Source organism: Acanthisitta chloris, unplaced genomic scaffold (assembly GCF_000695815.1).
Source record: "Acanthisitta chloris isolate BGI_N310 unplaced genomic scaffold, ASM69581v1 scaffold16659, whole genome shotgun sequence".
NCBI lineage: Eukaryota > Metazoa > Chordata > Aves > Passeriformes > Acanthisittidae > Acanthisitta > Acanthisitta chloris.
In genome coordinates this window covers 3,515-20,628 of record NW_008692149.1, presented here as the reverse complement: position 1 = coordinate 20,628, position 17,114 = coordinate 3,515, and the positions used below count along the sequence as shown (strand labels likewise).

The window sequence follows — 17,114 nt, the reverse complement described above, 5'->3', positions numbered from 1 at the left end:
CCCAACAGTACTGGCATCCCTCCACAGTCCTGAATATCTCCATAATACCAGTACAATTTATCCTTGACCTGAGCCATTTGTTGGCCTGGAATGGCAAAAAATAGACCAAAGCAGCAGAGATGTTTGAAGGCACCACGTTTCCCAGCTCCAGAAACAGGGCAGAAAGAAAATCTGTTACCACTGAATGTTGGAGGAGTCTGGCACTGAGAGAAAGCAGTGCTGGAAGCTGAATCACCCTGATGCCACAGGCAGACACCACACTGGTACCCCAGAGCCACCCACCCAGGGGATTTTTTGGGATCTACCTCTTTTGTTTCAGCCCCTGATCTGTCTTTTCAGCCCCACACGGCTGTGAGTAGCCAGAGCCCTGATCTCCTCTGGGAAGGGAAGAGAGAAGATGCTGAGTTGATGCTGAGGAAGTGTTTTGGGGGCACCACAAAACATCACAGAGGGGCCTGCCAGTTGGAGGAGGAGAGCTGTGTGTTTTAGTCTCCAGTTTGCTGTCCGTTCTCATTTCCTTCCCGACAGATTGATCACCTCCTTCCCCTCCAGCACATAAACACCCTGAGGCATTTCACAGCCCTTGCCCCTGGCTGTCATCCTGGCTCCAGGCACAGCCACAGCACCCACCAGGATAGGTGAGAACACCAGCAGTTAATTCAGGGGGTGCATGGGACAGACACAGGGGACCAGGACAGCCCAGTGCCCCCCACACCGTGGCAGGTGCCCCCAAGTCAGGCTGGGGCAGGGCTGAGCTGCACAGTCCCCCAGCTCACTCCCTTCTCAGCAAGGGAGCTATGCACTGCATTATCCACTTTATTAATAATAAAAGAGGCAATTTTCTCAACCCTTTAACTTTTAAAGAGTTCCTGCTCTACTTAGATTGAATTCCCAGTGATGGCCAAGCCTGGGAGGGATTTCATATCCCTGCAACACTGTGGAGGTCCCAGTGTCTCTCTGAGTGGGTGAAATGGTGATCAGGGGAGCATCGCCCTGGTTTGGCAAGAGGGTGTGGGGAGAGAATGGATCTGGGCTGGTGGGGAAGGAGCTGGGGTTTGTGGTCTGCAGAAGGCTCTTGCACCACCTTCTCCTTGAAACTCCAAACCCACAGCAGAGCCCCTTGCATCCAAGCACTCTGGATGGAGGTGATGTCACCCCACCTGCAGCTCTCCACACTTCTGCAGTTGGAGGAAATCTTGCCAATAAAAAGTACCCTCAGTTCAGCAACTGCTCTCCCCCAGGCTGACCCAAGCCCTGGTGTAAAGGGGGTGGCTCCATCCAGTCCATCTGCTCTCTTCCTGCCACACTTGCCTCTCTGGACGTCGGTTTCCCGCGGAAGAACTCGTGGTTGAGGGAGCTGTGAGGAGGGTTGAACTTTGCCTGCAGGAAAACGCAGCCGTTGGCGATGGCCTCCAACGGGGCAGGACCCTCATAGGGGAACCCAAAGCCAATGAAGAGCTGCAAAGGAGAAACCCAAGTGCTGGTGAGCAAACATGGCCAACCTCATAGGAAAGTCTCCCAAATAACCCACCACCAGCATCCCTCTCTGCTGCTCTGCTCCTGCACACCAAGCCTCTAAGGGGGTTCAACACCCCATAGCTTAAATGTGCTCAAAGCTCCTCCTGCTCCACAGCTCACAGCCCACTGTGCACAGTCCTGGGGTGTTCAGAGGCTGCAAGTGCCCCCATGGTAGTTACAACCATCACACTGGTCCTGTATGGAGCAATATTGCTTTGCCAAAGCTGCCTGGGCTGGTGAATCAAGAACATTTCCCCCAGACATCAGCTGAAGGCGACCAGGATGCACCAACACCCACATGCTCCCTCTGAGAATCTCACTTATTTTTATCACAGCTACAGGATGAAAAAAAACCCCCACCCCACTTAGCAATAGATCAGTTAATCAGGAAACTTTGTGCTCTGCCCTGCGGACAGTCTGCAAGGAGAAACTCATCAGCCACATCTTGATCTGAAATTATGTGCTCTGCTCAGCTCCTGGCTAATTATCCTGACTAAGAGGCTCCTGGCTAATTATCCCAGCTGAGAGCACCTACAAGCCTGGAGGAACACAGGTCATGGGGAACAGGGTCCTGGGATGCCCCAGCTGGCTCTCCCCCACCTTTGCCTTCCTCAGCAGCTGCTGGAACTCGTGCTGTGGCAGCAGCCCATGGTTCTTCACAAACGCTGGGACCTCAGGTGGCCTCTGTGTCTCGTAATAAACTGTGCCATGGATCTCCATGTACTTGTTGAGGATGGCCAGGAACTTCTCCTTGCCCTGGGGAGGAAGACAGAGGTGTGAATTGCACCACCAGAAGATGGGTTTGACCTCCTCCACACATGGAGAGGGGAGATTTAACTCAAATTGTCCTGGAGCACCCACAGCAGTGCAAAATTCACATCCTCCCCCTCCTCACTCCTTGGAAACACATCCTGGACTGCCCCAGACTCCCAGCGAGCTCAGGTGGCTGCAGGATCCATCACCCTGAGCACAGGCACCTTGAGCCTTCCCTGCTGCCCCCAAGGACAATTTCCACTCTGGAGCTGCTGAATTAAAGGCTTCAGGGGATTCAGAAGAAGGTTTGCAAAGACCAGAGCTTGCTAATAGCCTCTTATTCCAAGTAACAAGTCCTCAGGATTTTCTCGCTCAGGTTTAATCCTGTTTCACTACCTGGAAAATGAAGGGGGTCATCAATTTTCTTCTTTAGGAGGTTTTCCTCCTTCTGCTCCAAACTAGCCTTTTATTTTAACAATTTCTCTACTGCACAAGGCTTTTGCTTGAAAAAAACCACAAAGGGACCATCCTTTGGGTGCTGGATTTTCAGCTTATTCCAGTGCTGCAACAGGCCCCAAAAGAGCAGAGACCGGGAGGGAATCGGGAGTTATATATGGGGAATTTGAGAAAACTCTCTCTATTGCCTTAAAGTCTCCCTGAACACTGTATTTCTGCCCTCAGCCATGGATCCCTGGACTCCTCTAAGGCTAAAATCAAGCTTTTCCCTGCTTATTTAAACTTTGGCTCCTGTTGCAAGCTGGAGACAAGAAGTTCAGAGGGGTTGGAAATGAGAAATAATGGGAAGACAGGTTTAACAAAATGTTTCTAAATGTCAAAAATATTGTGCTCTGGAGACAGATTTGGTCCAAGTCTGGTAAATAAGCACCTGGCTCCAGAAGATGGAGGTTTAAAATCACTAAAAATAAAGGAATAAAACTCTATTTCCCCTTATTTTATTCCATGGGGTGGTACAAGATGAGAAGCAAAGCCCAGGCAGTTCCAGGTGACCCCAAAAAAGAGCCAGCAGCAGGGACCAGCCCCAGCTTCTTCACCCAGTGCAGAGTTTTGGGCAAACTGGTGTTGTTTGTGAATTCAGAGTAAAAGAACAAATGCTCATAGCACTCAGGGTGGAGGGAAATGCCCATTCTGAGCTTTTAACTCTCTTTAGTGCCTTCCCAAATTAACCTAACTAAGCTCAAATGAAACTTCTGGATAAGAAAGGGCAGGGGAATGGTAGAAAAAGAAAACAAGATGTTCCAGTTCCCCTAAAATGAGATTTAGTGGGTTTCACTAGGTCTTTTAGGGAGACAGTACAGAGGAGATGGCGTGGCTGGATCCTGGCCCACGGCAGGCATCCCTGCTAATTAGTGGCTGCTAATCAGGAAAGATGGGGAAGGGGAGGAGGTAACATCCCCCAGTTGCATCAACCCACATCAATCCTGGCAGCTCCAGAGGACCAAACCCACGTCAAGGCAAAGTCGACTCCAGCAAAACCTTTTCCCTCCTGAGAAGACATGCAGAGGTAAAGCCCAGCAGCAGCTGGTGTGGTACAGTACCTGCAACTGCAGCAGCCCCAGGTGGTGCACAAAGGGGAAAAATAAAAATAAATCAAGAGACAGTGAGAATTAGCTCCTTTTAAAAGCCTTGGAAGGAGAAGAAGCTTGCTAGCTCTGGCTAACACAGCGAGGAGCACACGTGGCCACAGTAGGAGATGGAGGGGAGATGTTTTGGGGGATGCTCTGGGGGTTGGGGGTGCTGTCTCCATGCAGTCACCCATCCCTCTGCCCTAGGTGTTTACAGGCATGGGCAGGTGGGGGGAGCACAGCCCCCTTTCACAGGGTACTTGAAAGCAGAAACAAACCATCTCCATCATAAGACAGCAATCACTGCAATTAATTAACGGCAATCACTGTAATTAATTACAGAAAATCAATGCTACGAAATCCTCAGCCTCAGCAGCCTGCTGGGAGGAAGCATCACCCAGAGCAAAGAGCAGGGAGTGGTGTCTCACCAGCCTCTCCCTGTTTGCTCAGAGGTGTTGGATGTGTCACATCACTCCTCTATGAGCGAGACAAAGATGCTCCTCCACAAACACACCCACATCTGCCCCTCAAAAGCTCAGGGTGAGAGCCAGAGGCTGCCCCTGCCTGCCTGGGTTCTCCCCACCATTCCAAGGACACCCACCTTCCAGATGCTGGCCTCCTTCCCATACACCACTGCCATGGTGCTCACTTTGTTGGTCTTGATGAATTGCTTCTCCGTCTGGTTGAGCTCCTCTGACACGAAGCCCATGAAGGAGTTGTCAGGGGTGTGAGCTGTGGGTGAAGACACAAGGCTGGACAGATGTTTTTTGGGAGCTCCCCAGGGTTGAGGATGTAGCCCCATTGCAGCACAGGGGCTGAGATCAGCCCAGCTCCAAAGCCTTGCTGGAGCTTGGAGGAAAATGGCATGAATCCCCATCCAAGCAGCTCATGGAATCCAGGACTTAGAACCCACTTGAGTGGCTCTTTCCAAAGTCAGGCATTTTTAAGGCAGCCAAATGGGCTTTATCCAGCCAGGAAAAAGCAACACTTGATTCTTCCAGCAGCCAACGGGTCACTGGGCTCCTTTCACACATCTCCTGTCCTTGCCACAGGCAAATCTGATTCACTGAGCTGTCTCTCACCTTTAGAACCCTGGGCTGAAATCAAATCAGGCTTTGCAACCAAAACCACCCTGCATTTCCCCTCCTGAGAGCTGGAAGCTGCTGGCTGTGCGCTGACTCTGCTGGAGCCAGCAACCCATCCCAGCAGAAGGAGCCAGATCTCTCTTCCCAGAACATCAGCCCAAGAGATGGCCAAGCAGACTCAGGAGCTCCTTGCAGGCAGGGAGAAGCAGGAGCAGAGCCAAGGAAGGATGACATTGCCTGTGCATCACCTCCTGGAGGAGGTGAGACCTGCTTCTGTGGTACCTGTGAACCCTGAAACTACCCCATCGTGCCCCAGCCCCCCACTTACGGAACATGGTCATGAACTGGGTGGGCTGCAGGTTCCAGTAGCCCCAGTTGGTGCGGTAGCCGCGCAGAGTGGCGTATTCCTCGTGGTTGTACGCCGGCTCCGTCCCAAAGGTGTCGATGACCCGGACACGGCACCTGGGATTGCAGACAGAACCTGAGGACCTCAGCTGGAGAAAGCCTCACTGCCAGGGACATCTGGTGTCCCCAGACAGCTTGTCCCTTGCCTGTGCCCCAAGCAGAGGGTGTGGGAGCATCCCAAGGAGCCCTTCCCAACCCACTGCTCTCTCCTTTAAGGAGCAATTTCCCCTTGCAGTGATCTCAACGCCCTGACACCTGCAAGAATGATGAATCTCCTGAAGACTTATTAATGCTTTTCCCAATATCCTGGGAATGCTGAGGCAGGCATTACCGGCACAAGACTGAGGAGAGAAGGGAAACAACAAGCAAGGGAAGAGCAAAACAAGGCGAACGCGAGAGCAAATGCATTTATAATAAAAGCAATAACGCAGCTTGTCGTTTTTCTCTCTAATAAAATTGTGTAGGATAGTGGAAGAGATGGGGAAAAAACATAATAAATAGCAGGACTATCAGCACTAAATTAAATCGCATATTTTCCTGGCTGGTGATGTACCAGGGGATGATGACATTTGTCTTGATGCTGAAGGAGCCAGGGACAGGGCTCCTTACAAATCCCCTTCCCTCCATGGTGTGCCCACCCCTGGCTGCAGGAATGAAAATGGAAGGACACACACACCCCACTGGCTCATACAGGGTTTGGTCTTTTCCCAATTCAGACTGTTTTAATGAGGTTTTATCTTAAACGTGCAAGGCTCTGGAGAGAGCACAATGCCTCATGCCACGGCAGCAGGGGACACAGCAAGGCACCAACCAGGCAAAAATCAAAGGTGCAATCAAAGGTTCTGGCTCCTTGGATGGAGGGCTGTCCCTCGAGATCATTATCATTAGTCTTTGCTTGCTAATGAATGAAATGGAGAAGAAGAGAAGGCAGTGGCTTTGCTTACCTGTATTTCTTAAAGGAGAGCCCCATGTGCTGCTTCATCTGTTGGAGACCGTGGTAGTCAGTGTAAATCAGGTCGAAAGGCAAAGGACTGGTCAAGGGACAGTTTCCCCGTCCTGGAGGAACCCCTAAGTGACTGGGGAGAAGCAGGAGGGATCAGCCCCCAGCACCAGCAAAGCCCTGCAACACAAACACTCCCCTCCCTGCCGGGCATTGAACAGGGACCATCACCCAGCTCCCTTGCTGAGCTTCTCCTCTCCCCAGTTTTTACTTCCTAGGCCAAAGATTCAAGGTTTTGGGGAGTCCTGGTCCCTCCCCATCTTTGCACCTGCTCCAGCCACGTTCCTGCTCCTCCCACAGGGACAATGAGGCTTTTGCACAGCATTCCCACCAGGTCTCCTTAGCATCTCAGTCACCACACACACTCCCTTGGACCATTCTTGTCAAAGACACCAGATTTCATTTACTTTCATTGCAATCACGTCAGTGACAGACTTGTAAAGACACATCTTCCCTCTCCTCCCTGCCTGCAAGGCTCCCAGTTTAGCCCAAACCCTCGTGTTCCCAGCCCTGTGTCTCTCCCTACACATACTGTGCATCGTTTCTCTTACTCCAGTCCTTACCCACCACATCCACAGCACCCTCAGCTTCTCCTTGACTCTGGTGGCACTGCCTGTCCTAGGAAGTTGTGAACATTTCATTCATATTTCTCACTTCTGGTTCCATTTATGAAATGATAGCACAAAGCCAGGGCAGCTGGACTCTGGGTCTCACTCAGGGGGTGTCCAGCCAGTGCCTTATAACAGCCATGCTCAGCCCCTCTTCCCTTCTCCAGCAGATAAAATGCACTATGAAAATCCAGATAAACTTGATCCACTGCAATCTCTTTATCAAGACCATCAGTTACCTCCCTGCCAGCGTGAGATGTGATTAATCCAGCAAGACACAAGGCTGGTAAACCTGCAGCACATCTCCTTCCATTTTCAATTACCTCTGTGAACCGATGAATCCTTCTCTCCAAAGCTGTTCCACTAAGTGTACCACTGATGTCAGACTGACAGCCCATCTGCTTGTCTGGACCATGTTTCTTCCTTCTCAGAAAAAAAACTTATGACACCTTCCAGCTTCAGCAAGTTTCTTACAAATCCTTGTTACATGTACTTGTGATTTCTGAGTGCTGTTTTGCTCAGAAATGCAAATTGTTTACTCCTCAGTTTTAATGCTCTTGTAATTTTTTCCTCTTAAAGACAATAATTCCTCATCCTCACCCTCACCACCCCACTCTCACACAAAAAGCAACAGGAACATCCTCATGGAAAACCCAAATGCTGAGCTGACTTGGTCCACCTGGGCTGTCTCACTCCCACCATGCAGTTGTCCCATTTTGTTCTCAGTCCTTCCAACTGGGCTGAGGAATTTTTTTTTATTTTGCAAGTCTGAGCTCAGACACTGTGAAATCTCACCCTTAGCTCCTGCCTGCCAAGGCGTCTGTCTTTGTTTTCTTATGGGCTCTTCATTTACTCCTAGCTCCTGTTTGGAGATGGGAGTTTATCCCAGCCATCCCTGTAAGTATTTCTCCTTTTCTTAGGAATAAAGGGTCCAGACGTGTTTTACATTCCCAGGCTTTGAAGCTTTCCCTCTGTATGACCTCTCTTACTGTTTCTCCTAATTTCTCTGCATTTCCCCTTCTGAACCTGAGAATTCTCCTTCCAGCCCTACCTGGGTTTTATCTGTTACTCAGCTGAAGCTTGAATGGACCCACAGCCCAAGGGTCCAACCTCTGAGGAGCATTTCCATAAGGTCCTCATCCCTTGCCTAGCCCTCAGCATTTCACCCATTGATCCCATGGCTGCTTCCAGAGGAAATCCATGGCTCTCCCACATGGGGAAAGCCAAGGGATACAGTTATCACAAGCATTTGCTCTCCAGTATCTCACTTGTCTTGACCAACATCAGAAGGAGTCACACAGAGCCACGAACTGGTTGGCCACAAGCGATACAATAAAGGCCTCTTGTTCTGCTCCTGGACATATCTCCCTCTTCTTCTGAACTTGATCCAGTGGAAGATGTCCCTGCTCATTGCCAGGGAGTGGACCAGATGATTCCAACTCAAACTGTTCTGATTCTGACATGGCTTGCAAGCCCTTGAGCACCAAGATCCTCCTTCCAGCCCCATCCTAACCTGAGCCCAGTGGAAGGTCATCCCAAACTCCTGATCATGATGGTGACTCCAGAAAATGTGTAAATGTGGAACCACCTCGTTTACCAAAGCCAAGAAACCCACAGGATTTCAATGTAAGGTGAAGAGCTGCTTCTGCAGCTGCTTCATTGCTCTTGTCACAAGGAATATCAGCAGCAGCTCAGGGCAGCTCAGCCAGGGCAGCTGCAGGGGGAACAGGTTGCAGTTTTGTCACTTTTATGCACAATTTTACATGACAGGACTGATTGGGAAGATGGCAGGAATAGAAAGGCTCTCACCTCCCACAGCCACCTCAGTATAATAAATACGACAGCAAGGAGGTTCACCCTCCTGGGCAGGCTGAAGGGGAGACTTTAAGCCACTGAAAAACCCTCAGGATTTTATAGAGATGCAATTCTACATATCACATTTGCTCACATCTGTGCTGTTTTTTCCTCACAGCCATCAGTCAAGTGATGGTTTACAACAACCTGGCACTGTGGTGGAGCAACTCAGCCAATCCCTAAACTTTGTATTTAACTAAGAATCCCAGAGCATTACACTTTCCTTGCAGCACATCCCATCCTCTAGCTGGTACGTGTCACATGAGCCACTGCATGACAAAATAATCTGTAATTGAAGAAGGCCCTAACCAAGCTTGACGAGGGACTGCAGGAGACAGCAATTAGTGTAATTCATACTGAAGCCTCCAAAAAACTTTCCACCAGTTAGGTGGAGCAGGTCTGGCTCCCCCAGCTCTGCAATCTGCCCAACATCCCCTTCTCCAGGTGCTTGGGACTTGCCACATCTATTTACACTCACAGAGCCATGGCTGCGTGGCAGGAATAGCTCTACAGGCAGAACCAGTTGCTTTGAGCAGAGCAGCTCTGCATTTACCTCCCTTATCCTCCCCTAAACACTTTATAACCATTGATTTTAATATTCCAGTCATGCAAATCCAGGCAGCACCTCCGAGGTGGGAAGGGAGGGGGGATTTTTTTTTCATTCCTCCTTATTTAAACATTCTTTATTCAAGCTTTCATCATTTGCCAGTTAAGTCAACTAATTTTCTACTAAACCCAATTTCACTCATGGTTGGAGTGCAATTTCCCTGATTTTTCCTCATGCCATGTACTATTAATGGCGCTTGAAATTACGCAAATAAAATTGATGAGCGCAAATGTCGCTTTCTCAGCCGGCGCAGCCAAGAGATCAGTTCTGGAAATCACTTGATTCCAGCTCCTGGACCAAACTCCCCTCACAAAGCAGCCAAGGATGATGACCAGCTTGTGTTTGGGCTCAGCACATCCAGAGCCCCAGCAGAGCAGGTGACCCAGTGACTTGTCCCATCCCAACATCCCAAACAGTGCATCGGCTGAGCCCTCACTCCTCTTTGGGAAGGAGCAGCCTAAGCAGCTTCAGTCCAAGATGATGCAAGATCCAAGCTCGCCTCTCCACCAGCTGCCTCCACCAGCTGTGCCTACTCCAGAATAAATCTACAGCAGCTTCTTGTCCTGCTATTTTCCTCTTATAGGTACTTTAATCAACCAGGGGACCATTCCCTCCCCGAGCACGGTGCAGGCGCTCGGCAATCAGATGACTGCAGGGTTATCTTTACATCCCATTGACCTATTTTCAAATTAACCCAACATTTCTTTCTGCATTATCACTCCTGGTGCTGAGAAGTCCAGCACTAAATGGATCTTGTGGGCATCTCCTAGCAGCCTGGGCCAATATCCTGTATTATATTTAATCGCATCTTCTCTGCCCACATCTGCTGCCATCAGCACAGCAGGGGGAATGGAGGAGGGCTCCTGTCCTCACTGCTCTCTGCCTTCTCCAGGTCTGCAAGAGCCCAGCAAGCACAGGGCTCTTGTCTAGGGATGAAAGGTGGCAGAGCCAAGCCTGAGCAGCTCCCAGGGGTCTGTGACAATCCCATCATGACCAACTTAAAGTGCAAACCTAAGCCCACAAGATGAACATCCTACTGCCTGTTCTCAGCTCTTTCCCCTGCTAGAACAGACACTTGCTAGAAGTGAGATTTGATTTCCAAGCAAGTTCAGCATGATTTTTAAGCCACCTGCAAAGGTTTTCACTTTTGCAAGGTGTATCTGGACTGTTTCTCTGGCTCATCATTGATCGTGTATGACACTGCCCTACCCACCCAGGGGGGAAGTTCAGCAATACATGTATTTATTACCAAGACCTGTAGAAGCACAGGAGGGTGCCAGAGCAAACAGTTCTTTCTGGTCAGAGATTCAGCAGATAATGAAGAAACTTCCCAGAAAAGGAGAAATAAATACTTGGGCTTGTTAGCTAAAAAGGGTAGCTAAAAAGGGTACAGCAGAAGCTGAACACTCACATGCTCATGGTGCCTGGGCAGATCCTGGGACAGAAGGGCTGTCTCCTCCTGTCCTACCTGCTCCAGCAGCTCAAAAAGAATAGGAAGACTTTCTTCCCTGTGAAGGTGGTGAGGCACTGGCACAGGTTGCCCAGAGAAGATGGAGATGTCCCATCCCCCAGAGTGTTGGATGGGGCTCTGAGCAATCTGGTCTAGTGGAAGGTGTCCCTGTCCATGGCAGGGAGGCTGGAACTAGATGGTCTTTAAGGTCCCTTCCAACCCAACATATTCTGTCATGTACCTGCTGGAAACATATCCTGATTAAATTAGAGACTGGAGAAGCTCAGACATACAGTGCTGTTTACAGTGTCTGTGGAACCTCTTGGTTCAGTCTTCATCATCTCTGTCTTTGCAATGGTTTGCAGCTGTCGAGTACCCACAATCATGGGCATCATCTTCAGCTCCCACAGAGCCCTGGAAACCAAACATCCAGCCTTTCCAAAGCCCACAGCACTCCTTACACAACTGCATCCCAGTATGAATGTCACAGCCTGGCCAGAAAAAGAACAACCCAGCAGCACCATCAGCTTACAGAGACACTTGCTGTCATGTATCAGGAGCACCTGAAGCTGAAGGTTCCTCCCCACCAGCATAAAGCTGATGAATCCCACAGCCATGCCATGCAGCTCCATCAAGATCACACACAACTGGTCACTTCTGGCTGTTTCCACAAGCAATTCCTCTCTCCCACACAACAGCAAGACTGTGTTTGCCAGCTGGCGAGGGGAGGAGAAGCCAAGAGCCTGGTGCAGGTTTTCATGAGAACAGATGCAAGACAGAAAAATGGCTTTGAACTGCCAGGAAATAATTAGAAATGTATTTGTCTGGACATCGTGTTTCCATTTGAACAGCCCTTTTTACAGCCTGAACACACCTCAGTGAGTGTGGAAAGAGCAGGAAAGTAGCAGCTCTAACTGTGTGCCAGGCTCGGAGAAGAGAGTGATAGCAGCAGAGCCTTGTCCTGCCACAGTGCCTGTCCTGCCATGGTGCTGGCTCCAGTGCAGCCCATCCACACCACCCCAGCACAAGGAGGGTGGCTCATCACCCAAATTTTTTTGGACGGGGAAAGAGCTGCCAGCATGGGATACAAGCAAGTGCCTGCCAGGACTGGTATTAGGAGTCCAGAACTTGACACAGGAGCAATTAAGCTCCGGGAACACTTTGTAAAGCCCTGACCCCAAGAGGCATCAAATCCCATTTTCTTCGACTTTCTGTCCTGCCTTATGAGCAGTTAATTTCAAAGGGACCATTGCAAAAAGCACCTTTCAGCGTCACTGAAATCAATACTCCCATGGTTCCTGCAGCTCACAGCACGCAGCCCCATCTCCCCCAGCCTCTCCTGCAGCCCCTGAAAAGCAGCTGGAGATGCCAACATGACCCTTTCCATGGCCTAAGGATGGAGATAGGAGCTGGAGGTCCCAGCAGTACCTGTTGTGCCCCTTCTCCTGGGGGGGAAGGCTGAGTATATCCTTCCTGCCTGACCCCAGAGCAATGGTGTTCAGGAGGAAGAGGCTCAGCTTATTGCAGCTTTTGTGCTGGCACAGCCATTGCTCCGAAGTGCTGCTTGTAATTTTCCAACATCTCCTGATGAGTTGCCTCATTAACAACCCAGCTCAGGGCTTTCAGGCACTTCCCACTCCTCCCCTACCAAGAAACACACATGCACATGGACCTGGATTCTCACCTCCCTGAAAGCACATTTGGGCTACCAACACAGCACAAGGGGTCTTCAGCAAGAATAAAGTGTTGGTGTTCAAATTTGGGGTGTTTCTTCCCTCCCTGCCTCAAGACAGGGCTCAAAATGCTGATGGCTGCCCACCCAGCACTCAGATGGAAAACAGCTCCTGCCTCCCTGCTCTGGCCCGTTTGCTTTCCTCCTGGGGAGCTGCACAGAATGATTTGGGTTGGAAGGGACCAGATAACCCCAAGTTTCACCCCTTGCCTCTCAAGAGCCATCAGAAGCAGCTCAAAAAATCACCAGGAAATGCAAAAGAGAGCAAACACCTGCACTTACAGGAGAAAAATTAGCCCCTGTTAGGACTGAGCAGTGGAATTCATAGATCTTTAAGGTCTGTAGTGGGTAAAAGATAAACCCAGCCTAGGCTGGCCCTGGAAAACCAGGGCTGAGCTCAGCAGCTGCAACTTCAGACCTTGTAGAGGCATTTGGACAGTGCTGAGCTGAGCCATGAATCAAACCTGCAGATCCCCAGAGCTCCACATCAGCATTGGTGCTTAGAACCAGAGGAAGAACTGTTTAACACCCCTGCACCTCACCACTGGGCACCTGCTGCTTCCCCCACTGGAGCCCCTTGGCAGGGAGAGGTACTCAGCACACATGGTCACACTCCAGACCTGTCTTCACCACCAGTTCTCCATCACCAGCTTTCTGGACCAGGGACTTGCTTTTCCTCCTCTTTTGCCCAATCCCCAGCATTCCAGACCCAATCCTGATCACCATCTCCAGGCACTGCTGCATTGCAATCAATACAGATGCTAATAATGAACAGCTCTCAGATAACCACTGGCTGAAGTGTATGCAGGCAAACCTCCCAGTGATCCCTTGCCAATGATCAATATGCACAGAAAAATCAGCTCAGAAATTTGAAGAGACAAAAAAACAAACCAGGAGAGAGGTTGATCCGTGCTGAATAATTTATGGATGCCAGTGAAGGCTGTGCTGGGCTGGAGCAGCTACAGCTCTGAGCCATGAAAGGAGCTGGGGTTGTCAAAGAAAAATACTCAAGAAGAGGTTCAACATTTCACATTGTTGGAGCAAAATATTCCCAAACTCACCTCAACACTGGCACCTGACCTGCTGCAAACTTAACAAGAGAAACCCAGGATGGGAGAGGACAAATTCAGCCCCAGTGTACAACAGGGCAAAACTCTGCTGCTCCAGGAGGTTGCAGAGGGACAAGGAGGGATAAGAAACCAGTACTGTGACTAAGCCTTCCACAGTGACATGGATTTAGCTTTGTCGGCTCCCTGCAGCCCAGCCCCAGACCCTTGTGCCTCCCTGGCTCTCTGCATACCAAACCCTGCCCAAAGCTGTGACTACAGGTAAAGTCTCCTCCAGACTTTAACAAAGAGTCCAAGATTAACTATTAGCACAGTTCAGCATTAATTACATGTGGTCTGCTAAGCCTCCCACTCACTCCTGGCCAGGCAAAGGCTTATGCCAACACTCCTGAGAGCCACCAGCCTGATAGCAGGGACAGAGATCTGCAAGCATGGGGCAGGATTGATGGCACCACTTGGCCCTCCCCTTGGGTGGAACCTCTGCCATTCCTCTAACACTCACAGTAACCCATTTCTTGATGGGCTGCAGGAGGGTCCCAATGAGCATTGGGCTCAGTTTCCAAAGGGACAGAGGGTACCTGGCTACAGCCCCAGGTCCTGCCTCTGCCCTCCCCAACCCCATCAATATCAAAGTGAGCACTTGACATGGGTGTCCAGCATTTAAAATGTCAGCAAAGCCAGGCACAGGACACATGCTTGGGGAGGTGGGGATGGTTTCTGTCGCTGAGAAAAGTGCAAGATATGCAGCCTCAGACCAACTTGCTCACTCAATCTCAGCTACAAAGGGGAAGAGACAGAGCTGCCGTTCCCACACATCCCAGGGGACATCCAAATCACGTCAGAAGAGGAGGTCTCATCACTGCCAACCAACGTCGAAGCTCCCATGCTTCTGAGAAAGGTGAAATACTACAGGCACTGCAGCTCTCAGGAGTCACTCACAGAGGGAAACAGCTGCTGCAAACCCCCCGTAAGACTCCACCAGCTCCTTTCCCTCCTTAAACAACAACCATGAGGGTCTTCATTAAAAACCACAACCAAAACCCACACAACAACACAAACCTCCCAGCCATTAACTCCTTTCATCCTTGAGTACAGAGGTATTATTTAGCACGTCAGTTAATCACAATACACTGCCCAGATCGCAGTGGGGCACAACCCACTCCCCCTTTGAGGAGCTGCTGCCTCTTGCATTAGGACCACGATTATTTTTTTGAGCTAATTACTTGGGAGCTAATTCCATTCATTAATTCTGAATGCTGCAGGGGCTGGGTTGGGGGTTTTTTGTTGTTTGACTGTTGTGTTTTTTCACTCCCTTTTCACCATGGCTCATTATGTGGCCAACACTGGCTTAGTATTCCCCAAACCCTGCCTGGTCCCCAAGGCAGCTTCAGGCTCTTCTTGCATCTAATTTGCATTTTCCCTGGCACTTGCCCTCCACTCAGGATGTCTCACAGGAGGTTAGGAAACCTTGTGAGGTGACAGGAGGCAGCAGTGTCAGCCCAGCAATAACAAAACTGCATCAGCAGAGAGGAATGTGTCACACAGTTAGCTTCTCCCTCTTACTGTTTCCATCTAATATTGCTCTCTCTTGGACACACTCACTCTGCATCACCTCATATCCCATGGCAGAAAAAGCCCATCCCTCTGTGGGAAGTGCCTCCAGCAGCAGCTAATTCCCCTGCAGGTCCCAAAGCCACTCTCAGCACCTCCTGAGGAGGAACTCCTTGGGGGCTGCCACCTCCAGCACATCCCAAGGAGGGATTCCTTGGGGGCTGCCACGGCCAGCAACCCCTGAGGAGGACCTCCCTTGGGATCCCCCTCCAAGGGATGCAGGTTCTATTTGGCAGCTGCCCCAGATGCTTGCTTTGTGGCAGAGCAGGAAGGGAGGGAGGGGAAAAAATGGAAGAAAGAAAGGAAGGAAGGAAGAGAGCATAGTCACTGCTCAAACAACACCAGCAATGCCATGGGGTTTGAGTGGAAAGAGCCAGCGACCTGCAGGAAACCTGCATCCTGCAGCCACAAGGCCACTAGCCCCACAGAGAGCATCCCTTGGGAATGGGGGGTAAAAGGAAGCCTTTCCTCTACACAGCTTTAGGCAGGTGTCAGGAGATGCAGGTGATGCTGTGTGCTGGCAGCAAGGGACCATTCCAGTCAGATCCAGCACTGAGACCAAAGGGCAGAGCCTGCCCCAGACATGTCCACATCAGCCCCAAGCAAAGCTCTGCTGCAAAGCCTTAATTTGTGTCCGTCCTTCCCATTTTCCCAGGATGCAGAAGGGATGGGATCGATCCTAGCCGTGATGCTGGTGGTCTGCACCCACCCAGTGCTTGCACCAGTGCAGCACCAGCACTGCCTGAGACACAGGTGGGGGAAAAGCCACCCCCCAGTCATTGCAGACCTCATGTGTTCACACAAGACCTTGATGCAACCCACACACATGCAGAATCTTTGTGGGGGCCACAGCACCCAGTACCCACCTCTGCAGCTCTTTCAGGGAGACTGTGACCCTCAGGCTGTGCCCCAGGAGGAAGAGGGCAGCAAGGATGTCAGCCCATTGCACCATCTCACCCAGTGGACCTCCCTTCAGCACCCGTGGGCTGAAAACATCCCCTGACTCCTCTGTCAGGAAGCCAATATGGATCAAGATCTGGAGAGACAAGGAGAGGGGTCAGCACTGGGCAAAGAGACAATTTAGGTTTCCAAGCCCAAAATGACTTATGGTCCCTGATTCCCTTTGCACACTGTAATTACTCAGGGAACTCAAGGGTGCAAACAAGTGATCTGTGTCCATTTAGGCAAGACCCAGTGGTCAGAGTTTGCCACCTCCCCTCAACTGGCTCTGTCCTGGCACGAGGCTCACATTCCTGATGTACATCACCATCTGAACCACGGAGCAGAGCTGTATCTCCTGGCACACAGGGACTGAAGGGCAGGGCACAGCAAAAACACAAATGGGAGGGCCAGCAACCTCAGCACCTCCACAGAGGAGACGTGCTAGGCTCTGCTCACTGCTGGTGGCTGGCTGCCAGCTGGATGCTGCCTCCCACCCACCAGATCCCATCTCCAAATCCACCCCATTGTTCAGCACCACCAGTCCTGCCACATCCTGAATGCATGTGGAGTCATGTCTATGGACCACAGGCTGACCCTGCAGACCCATGTGCTTCTCTAAATAAGTTTTCCTCCCAGCTTGCTCACATCCCAGCTGTCTCCACTCCCCATGTTCCCAAGGGCTCAGCTTTCCCGTCTCTGCACCATGAACCACCCCCATGCAATTTGTTCCTACGTGTTTCTGGTCCCTTTGCCGTCCCTTCAGCTTCTGCTCGAGGCGCCGAGCCGCACGGAGCCACTGCTGGGCCAAGTGCCTGATCCTCTTCTTCATGAAGCTGAGGGACTCCTTGCCCGTGCCAATCAGCTCCAGCAGGTGAGCCAGGTCACTCCGGAAAGTTGCC

At 50.8% G+C, this 17,114-nt stretch overlaps 1 protein-coding gene across 1 annotated transcript in view; it reads right to left on the bottom strand.

Moving 5' to 3' along the window:
- The window catches only part of MGAT5B (mannosyl (alpha-1,6-)-glycoprotein beta-1,6-N-acetyl-glucosaminyltransferase, isozyme B), a gene marked incomplete at its 5' end in the record, with an annotated part of 28,421 nt that overhangs the window by 8,630 nt on the left and 2,677 nt on the right, over positions 1-17,114 (bottom strand). Inside the window, 7 exons of the mRNA XM_009082544.1 lie at positions 1,312-1,458; positions 2,119-2,274; positions 4,456-4,586; positions 5,268-5,401; positions 6,289-6,420; positions 16,140-16,309; positions 16,949-17,114. Of these exons, the coding sequence (XP_009080792.1) occupies positions 1,312-1,458; positions 2,119-2,274; positions 4,456-4,586; positions 5,268-5,401; positions 6,289-6,420; positions 16,140-16,309; positions 16,949-17,114 (1,036 nt within the window). The remainder of the gene's footprint in view (positions 1-1,311; positions 1,459-2,118; positions 2,275-4,455; positions 4,587-5,267; positions 5,402-6,288; positions 6,421-16,139; positions 16,310-16,948) is intronic.